The sequence below is a fragment of the Protobothrops mucrosquamatus genome, unplaced genomic scaffold (genome assembly GCF_001527695.2).
Source record: "Protobothrops mucrosquamatus isolate PMUCROS unplaced genomic scaffold, P.Mucros_1.0 scaffold_69, whole genome shotgun sequence".
Classification (NCBI taxonomy): Eukaryota; Metazoa; Chordata; class Lepidosauria; order Squamata; family Viperidae; genus Protobothrops; species Protobothrops mucrosquamatus.
In genome coordinates this window covers 1,488,251-1,497,967 of record NW_015386145.1, presented here as the reverse complement: position 1 = coordinate 1,497,967, position 9,717 = coordinate 1,488,251, and the positions used below count along the sequence as shown (strand labels likewise).

General features: G+C 36.9%; 1 protein-coding gene across 1 annotated transcript in view; it reads left to right on the top strand.

Moving 5' to 3' along the window:
* Nucleotides 1-2,655: 2,655 nt before the first annotated feature.
* Nucleotides 2,656-9,717, top strand: part of CPQ (carboxypeptidase Q) — a 108,077-nt gene continuing 101,015 nt past the window's right edge. The window contains exons 1-2 of the mRNA XM_015813495.2: nucleotides 2,656-3,100; nucleotides 7,304-7,511. Of these exons, the coding sequence (XP_015668981.1) occupies nucleotides 2,671-3,100; nucleotides 7,304-7,511 (638 nt within the window). The 5' untranslated portion in view covers nucleotides 2,656-2,670. The remainder of the gene's footprint in view (nucleotides 3,101-7,303; nucleotides 7,512-9,717) is intronic.

Below are 9,717 nucleotides of genomic sequence, written 5' to 3'. Positions count from 1 at the left end.
ATTATTATTATTATTATTATTATTATTATTATTATTATTATTATTATTATTATTATTATTATTATTATTATTATTATTATTATTATTATCTGTTAATTGCCATCCAAAAGGAGTTAATATTTTTCATATTTATTCCTATCAAAGTACAGTCCCTAGCTTACCTGTGAAATACTACATCTATGAATCAGCATGTTACTCCACCTTCCCGTCTTCATCTTTCATTGATCAAACAGAATATGTTGTGATTTGGCAAAGTTCCCCCCCCAGGGTATTAAAAATAGTGTTTAACAAAAAAAACTATCAAACTGTATTTGACTTTTTTATGACAAAACTTTTTATGATGTGACACTCTCTAAAGCATTTCCAAGTGCTACCAACTGCAGAAAGGCAAAAGAAGCCAGAAAAAATAGCTTTTGGGGGGTTGCTTTTTAAAATTAAAATCCATCCATGGGCAGAAGGCACCACTTGTGACATGCTAAAATGAACGCAGCCATGCAAAATGGTTCATAACATAAAAAAGTTCTTCTCACTCCTGTGAAGCTGAGATTGGGTGAGACCCACTTTCTCAGCCCTAGTAGAACAAGACACATTTGACTTGTTTACTGGGACAGAAAGCATTATTTCCATCGCCCCTGCTTCTATCCTGACATCAGGAAAGCAGGTTTTCTATGAGTACCTTCTATTCCAGACTCTAGATGTACAAATTGTGATCAGAAATTTGTAGAGATCCATCACCAGTCTGAAGCTATATGGTGTGTCTAAATTTACCTAGGTATTTTAATTACCTTGCTTCAGTTCTAGATTCAAGGCTTATCCATTTGTGATGACAAAATTTCCTGTGTTATTACTTGTGTCAACAGAAATTGCTTTTGAGTTAGAGATATTCCCAGCAGAATGTACCCTGTAGTCCATGAAACGTATCTCGAAACATAAAGGAGAGTTTCAAAAAAGAAAAGAAAAAAAATCAAAACAGCCATTTCAAAGCACTTTTAAAAATGAACTAATTAGCAGTTCATGGAATAACTTGAACAACATTCTTTGTAGAACAAAATTCAATTTTGCATCTGGGATTAGTTCTTTAAAGATAAGCCTACTTTATTCTTATGACAATTATAATTAGCTTTTAATAAGAATTTTTGAGACTCCAAGAAACTAAGGACTGCTTCGTTTTGGCTAAAAATTGAGTTTCAATGTGAGATCGTATTATTGAAACACTTCTTAAATATAGATTTAGATATATCTATAGATTTATTTTCCCCCACCATTTAATATATAAGTGAACAGGTAGTCCTCGACTTATAAGGACTGGAGCCTGCCCAGTAAGGTTGTAAGTTGTGATGGTCGTAAACCAGATCACTACATGAACAGCCTGTTTTGATGATTTTTTGTCAGTTGTAAAGCAACCTCCAGGGTCATTAAGCAATTGCTTACACTGTCATGGCCAGGGGTAGGCAACCTTGGCTCTTTTATGACTCGTGGACTTCAACTCCCAGGATTCCTGAGCCAGCATAGCTGGCTCAGAAATCCTGGGAGTTGAAGTCCACGAATCATAAAAGAGCCAAGGTTGCCTACCCCTGTTCATGGCCATTAAGCAACTGCTGCAATCATTGGGTGAAACCATTGTTCACTATGGGGCATTTTTGCCAAAAACCAGAAGTAAATGATTTTCAGCAAAAACAGGCCAGTTGCCAAATACCTGAAATATGGTCACGTAATCATGGAGGAACAGCCCAGCTGTGAGAACTTCGGAACAGGAAATAAATAAAGTGCATTGGGGGAGGTCTCTCATAACTTCAAACAGTCTTTAAGCAACTGGTCGTGATTCAAGGACTACCTGTCAAATTTTTTGACATTCCACTTGAAGTCTGACTAATATTAAAATGCATGGCTAACAGTTCTGACCTCTTTTAGATTTAACAATAAGTATTTGATTTTCATTCTGCATGTTATTTTTTTAAGTGGTTTCTGTTAGAAAAACATTCTTCTTTTAAAAACATTTATATTACAACAAAATCCTGCTTGTTAGTTTTATTTTAAAAATGTTTGGACACATTAAAATTTAAAACCTTAAGAAAGTGCAAAATACTAAGCTAAAGCATAAGCTAACTAAAATGGTAACTAAAAGACTGAAAATAAGATTTAACCTGTTTGTACAGTATCCCTTTAGAACAATGTTTCCCAGCCTTGGCCACTTTCAAATGTGGGGACTTTTAACTATCAGAATTCTGAATTCCACACATCTGAAAGGGTTGATAAATACTGCTGTAAATATACCGAAGATGGGAAATTATAGTACACAACTAAAGAGCACCAGGTTGGGAGGGTTGATGTTGCCAAACTATTTCTAACTCTGAAACTCTTAGAAAAGGGGAAACATAAAAAAGCAATGCATTCATGTGCTGCTTTCTCTAGGGATTCTAGTTCTCAGTTTCAAAAAAAAGGCATCTGCCTGTGCTTCTTTAAGTAGTGGACAATGATTGCAGAGATTTTGTGCTCTCCCCTCTCCTTACAAAACCTTGCTTCTTAATTTCTGTCACTGGTCTTTCATATGACATTACTTAACTGGATTAGTTTTCAGGCTGTCATGCTTCATAACTTAAAACTTGCTGAACTGATTTGTAATGTAATATTGTCTTTTTCCTCCTACAGGTTCACAAATAATAGAGAAAAATGAAGCTTCTGTTTTTAATGATCTCCATCTGCCTATTTTCGGAAAGCATGACTTGTTTATTAAGCAACACCAGTTACGGCCACCAAAGAACATTTGAGGATCTTGAGAGAGAAATAGCCAATTATTCGGATGTTGCTGAAAAGATTATCAAACTTGCGGTTTATGGCAAGGCCCAGAACAGATCTTATGAAAGACTTGCACTGTTTGTGGACACTTTTGGACCACGATTGAGTGGTTCTAGGAATCTAGAGCTGGCTATCCAGTACATGGAGAAAGCTTTGAGGAAAGATGGCTTAGAAAATGTCCACCTGGAGCCAGTAAAAATACCCCACTGGGAAAGGGGTGAAGAGAGTGCAATGATGATTGAACCATACAATCATACCATTGCCATGTTGGGCCTTGGTGGGAGCGTTGCAACTCCTTCTGAAGGTAATGACTGCCTGATTTTTAACTTTTGCTATTGCTACCCTTACTATTACTTTTTATTTGGAATCTGAATATGTTTTTCTAAATGTGGCCTATAGTTTTTTAAATTATTTAACAGTACTCAACCTTAGTAGCTTTATGCTTGCTATGGAATTGTAAGAGTTGAAGCCCACATGTTCTGCATGGTTTAAGGCAGGGGTATCCAAGTCTCAGGCTGCAGCCCATACCAGGCTTTGGCCCATTTGGAACCGGGCCTCCAAAGTGGCAGGCAAGCATACACACATGCAGATTTGTGCGAGCAGCAGGTATGCGTGCCCACTTCTTGCGCAAATGGAGCTGCACACACTTGCCCGCTGCTCGCACAGAACCATCCCCTCTCCCCCCACTTGCTGGTCCACAAAACTGGAAAGGCTTGGGAATGCTGATTCAAGGGATCCAGTTTGCCCCTTAAAACCTTAAAAAATGCAAAAAACAAAAAAACAAGCCACCTTTTGGGGGTCAGTTTTAAAGGATCATAAAAAAAGATGTCAGGAAGATGGATCTGGTCTCTGGCCTGCACCTTGTGTATCCACGAAATATGAAAAACCCAAGATAGTTGCTTCCTATGGCAAAAATCAAGATTTGCCCTTCCCATGTATATCTGTCTGCCAGAACTGGCTGTTGAAACTTTCTTCCATGCTGAAGTTGAGACTGCATTTTCCACTGCTGAAGCACATGGATAGTGGCATTATTCAGTTATCCCCCAGCCCACCTCCATTTCCCCACTCTGCATGGCTGGTCCTGCTAAGTGATATTCTATTAAATTTTCCCAGTTCCCTCTCCCCAGTAAGAAGTTATAGAAAAGACTTTACTCGTATTTTTATAATGTATAAGTTGAGGATAGAGGAATGCCTAGCTTAAGCCCACTAAGAGACAGCTAAATCAATAGCTTAATGCCTGCGGAAGGTTGATACTTCCTGCATTTTTATTAAAAACCTTTTAAAAGTCTATATGCATTTCTTCTGATCACACTGATCATACACGCTCTTCATTATTCGTTAGTGATAGCTAACTTCTCTTTTCTCCTTGGGACCCTATTCTCCAAACATCTCAATAAAACCCAGAACTGATCCAGTAATGACCCAGAGGTTTATGTTGAACCCTGATCTTGAGGCTCCCCAGAACCACCCCTGAGTTTGTCTCAACCAGCTTAACCAGGGCAGCAACTATAGACAGTCCAACAACAACAATTCCAAAGTGTTGCTATGATCCATCAGTAGATGCTTGGAGATGCTTTCAGTCCTACATCCTTTAAAATCGTATGAATCATTGACTGAGTCACAGCTCTGTTATTTAATTTCTTTCTCTATTGTTGCATGTGTATTTAGAACACATGTTTTCTTCATTATAAACTAGGCATATAGCTGGAAAACCAAATTTGGAATAATTTTTAAAGTAGCTCTGTTGCCCTTCAAAAATATTGGAAATGTGACTCACAGGAAGCTGTTTCATGTAGCTCAGTATTGTTTGCCGTGACCTGTAGTAGCTTTTCAGAGTTTTGGACAGGAATCCTTGCCATCTGGGGTTGCTAGGGGCAGTCAGCTGCAAAGCAGAAGCTCTATTATTTTTGTTACTTCTGTTATGTTAACTGGGAATTCTGTGAACTGCAATCCCCACAGCTCTAGAAGACGCCAGTTGAGGAAGTTTGTTGCATAAGCTGTGAAAGAGAACCAGGATATCAAGATCTTATTTGTAGGAAGCATCTTTCATTATTACAAGGATCTGTCAAGAATTGCTACTATTCTTTCTTCCTTGATGAGCAATCATGAACCCATGTTATTATGTTTTATCACTTGGTGTGGATATAAATGAAGTGCTGGGATGAATTACCTGATGTCAATTCTACTCATTAGTTTTGAAAGCTGATATGTCATATAGATTGCAGTGCCAGCCTGCAGAGACCTTGATTTTTCTAGTGGAAAATGAAAATTTCCAGATCTTTGGCTTCCTCTCCACTGGCCTAATTCCAGCTTTGCATGCTTCTGTCACGAAGATGTTTTTGAAGCATGCAGCTAAAACTCTTACTCATTAAGAGTGGCTGAATCCTATCAGTTTACTTCACTTACATGCCAATAATAGCAGCGGTAGATTTTGACCTGAGTACTCAAATATAGCACATCTTGCACTCAAAAAAAGAGTAGATTGAGAGCCAGAAAAGTGAGCCCATTTGAATTTTCACACCTTTCTTACCTCCTTCTGGATGCAAAAGTCAAGACCTCATTTTCTTCAACTTGATTAATTTTTGCTCTCCTGGTTCAGGGGCAAGCAGTTCATGGGCTGTATGAAGCCTCTTGCAGACATTTTGCAAGTCCTAGAGCAGTCCTAATTTTTTTCCAAGCATATGGACAAAATATAATTCATCCTATAAACCTTTTTGGTTTATATATTTTTAGACATTTACTTCTATTGCCCCTTTTCACCAACTATTTCTTCATTAAGAACAATGGTTCTTAAAGCCAAACTGTACATGATGGAAGAGATATGAAAATGGATTAGGTGACGGATAATTTGATATGGAATCCTTGCAGTGGTGGGATTCAGATATGTGAACAACTGATTCTCTGTGTGGATGCAGCTTCCGGAGGTCTGTTCTGGATCTGAGGTTGTTTTCTTGCAGACATTCATTGCCCAAACTAGGCAAATCAGTGCTAGTGTGAATTGTTTTTGAATTGTTTATCCCAATACGCTGCTTGCAGACCTGCAATCCCACTCTAGCAAAATAACTACAAGCCTTTAGAAGTGGTTGCAGAGAAGATGAAAAATAATTGTTCTCCTTATTTCACTGTTCTCTTCCGGTAGTCACTCGCTTACGTACTGTATGTGTGTAAAAAGTGCTCATGTTCATGAAGTTGTTTTTACATTTGAACAGTAGAAAGATATGTTCAAATAATTAAGTATGCTCGTACAGTATAAGTATTGTTTCACCCTAGTGTTCACCTTTTTGCATACCTGTAGTGATGCGCACTACTGTGGTACACCACACATGCACATGGGAGGATAGGGATTATCTGGCCTCAGTCAGAAATCAGAACAACTGCTCTGTTGCTGTTCCAGCTTGAGAATAAGGAGATGTATTTTGTTATAGACACTGGTTGTGTACCATTTGATCTATCGATTAATTATGTACCATCAAGTCATTTTTGATGCCTACTGCCTGCATAAATAGGACTTCTCCATTACAATCCATCTCTAATCTCTTCTTTCAAGTCTCCCAACAGTGCATTCATTTCCACTGTAACTGAGTCCACCCATCTTTCTGCTGGTTGTCCTCTTCTTCTCTTTCCTTCCACCTTTCCCAACATTAGAACCTTTTCCAGAGAGCTGGGTCTTTGCACATTGTCCAAAGTAGGTTAATTTATGCCTTCGGTGAGTTGATTTGTTCAGTGATCCAATCAGTTTGTTTTCTTAGCTATCCATGCAATTTTCAAGAGTCTTCTCCTACATCAAAGTTCAAAGGCATCATCAAAATATAATATATAAAGTTCAAAGGTATCAATACTCTTCCTATCCTGCTTCTTTAAAGTCCAACTTGTGCTTCCATAGAGTGTCATAAGGAATATTATATATTGCATAGCTAATTTGAAAAAAAAAACCTTTTTGGCATCTAAAATGGATTAGAAGCCTCCAAGTCAGAATTGGAGCCGCTTTGGTGTGGTGGTTAAGGTATCAGACTAGAAAATGAGAGACTGCAGGGAACTTTGAGCCAGTCACTCTCTTTCCGCCTTAACAAGGAGTCAATGGAAAACCACTGATTTGTTGACTCCTGGCAACTGCCTGGACAAGTCCTTGCAGTTTTCTTAGCAAACTTTTGGAAGTGGTTTGCCATTGCCTCCTTCTCATATTCTGACTTGGAGGCTTGGAATCCCTTTTAAACTAACTAAAGACATTTCTAGATTTATTTGGCTGTTTCACCCCAAAATGTTGCTAACATCTCCTGGCAGGAGATGACTGATGGGGTAAGAAGATCTCACCCCTATGCCAACTGTCCCCTTTGTTTTAGTTCTTATGTAACTCTTTTTAATTTTGATTGTTTTTATTTTATTTTTATTGTTTATAAGCTGCCCAGAGTTGCTATATTGGTAAGATGGGCGGCATATAAATTTAATAAATAAATAAAACAAAACAAAACTGGGCCTGTATTTCTAACAGCTGATTTTTCATTTCCAGGTATTACGGCAGAAGTGTTGGTAGTAGGTTCTTTTGATGACCTACACAAGAAAGCTCATGAAGCCCATGGAAAGATTATTGTTTACAACCAGCGTTATACCAATTACGGTAAAACAGTGCTCTACCGACTTCATGGAGCAGTGGAAGCTGCTAAATTGGGTGCAAAAGCTTCTCTTATCAGGAGCATTGCTCCATTTTCTATCAATAGGTAGGAGCCTATTGTTTAAAGAGAATCATGCTTCACCTCTTCTTTCAGGGGCGTTCCTATAGAACAGGAAGCACTTTTGTTGAAACCATTTTCTATTTCTTTTTCATGTCTAAGTGGTAGTTGAAGTAGATAACCTGACATCTCAAACTGTTTTCTAACTGGAGAGTCACAATTATTTGAGCCATTCATGCTTTTGTTAGTCGGAATAATAGCCTTGCCTTTTTAAAAAAATAAAAAATAAATGTTGCATTTCATACAATCATGAAAGGCTTCTACATGTTGACTGTAAATTATCATTACTAAAAAGGAAAACAGTACATTTCAAATTTAAATAGAAAGGAACAGTCACCCAACCTACCCTTTTCATGTTCCGTTACATATTGTCCCAAGACATTTTGTGACTTCGGACGAAGTAGAATAGGTGCCCATCTTACCATTATATGAAAGTAAGTTATTTTGGCACATAAGAAATAAAATCTCTCTAACATTGCCTTGGCAGTGAAAATATAATAAACCCAACTGAAAAGTCCAATCTATCTCACTCTGCTTCTTAACATTTTCCCAACCTGGTACTTTAAATATGTCGCTCTATAACTTCAGAATACTCTTCTACATTGATGCCTCCAGATAGAATTTCATTTAAAATATATGTGAAAAAGAAGGTTAAGGAAGATTAGTTTACTATGTGGCTTACAAAACATATATTAGGCCAATCCTAGAATATTGTCCAACTATTTGTAAGGGTTCTGTTTCCTCTGTATTACTGATACTTTTGACGTACAGGTACAGGTAGTCTCGACAACTGAGCCCCAAATTAAGTGAGAAACTTATTAAGTGAGTTTTTCACCATTTTATGGCATTTGTTAAATGAATCATTGCAGTTGTTAAATTAGTAACATGGTTGTTAAATAAATCTGGCTTCCCCATTGACTTTGCTTGTCATAAGGTTGCAAAAGGTGATCAGATGACACAGACACTGCAACTGTCATAAATATGAACCAATTGTCAAGCTTGTGGGGATTCTGCCAGAGTTGTAAGTGTGAAAAATGGTCATAGGTCACTTTTTTTCAGTGCTGTTGTAACTTTGAATGGTCACTAAATGAACTGTTGTAAGTCAAGGATTACCTGTACAATATTTTCAAGCCCAGTTTGAAGACATTTGATTATGCTGTATGAAAAAAACTGCTTCAGCTGTAGTCAAGTGATTCCATAAAGAACTGCAATAAGAACAATAGCTACATCTTATTTCCAAAAAACAAAGAAAAAATGTTAAAAGGCAAAAGCTGTTGTCCAGTGGTGACTAAGTCATGAACTCAGTGCAACTAGGTTTTTTAAAATCATTATTGAAAAAAAGTTAAAGTTTATTCAAATATTTATTATATAAAATATTGATAAAGAAGACAAACACGAATTAATTAAAGTACTGATATATAATCTAGCACCTTAAAAAAAGTTTATGAAGGACACAAGGAAATGAGAACACTTAAAACAGTGTTTTGGCAATTTTAAGATGTGTGATTTTCAATTCTCAGAATTCCCCAGCCAGTATGCTGGTTTAAAGTATCTTGGCTTCATTTTTAGACTAGCTATTTTACAGTACCTTAGATTGCTTTTACTTACAGCTTTAGTCCTAAACATCCAAGCAAAGATTGCCTAAATTGCATGCTTAATATTTAGTCTTGAGTTATTATTTTTTTAAATTGACTTCTGCATCCAGTAGGTAGTGTACTGATGTCTGAAATTCATTTCTCTGGCTTTTGCTGTCACACAATATTCCCTAAAAGTGCCTGCTATGATGCAGATTTTTAAATATTCCTTTCAACAGCATTTTTCCCAAATCACATTATTGCATAAGCTAATGTAATTTTTAAGACCAGGTAAAAAAGAGGTCTAATTCATACAATATATCATACTATAATATGGTATATGTATACCACAGTGTGTTAGATAAACTTCACCATCTGTGATTTATTCAGAAGTTTAAATATGTGTGAGAGTCTGTACTTCTTTGAAACTACAGTTCAGTTAAATGAAGAGGTGGAATAGTGAAATGTTTTAGATCAATGGATCTGCATTCTTGAATGGAAAGTATTATTCGTCACTGTAAAGGATATTGCAATACTAGAGTCTGTGAAAAAAAAGTTGCTTTTCATTGTTCTTTCAGCAATATTCCGCCTGTCTGTCACTTTCTCTCTCTTTCTCATCC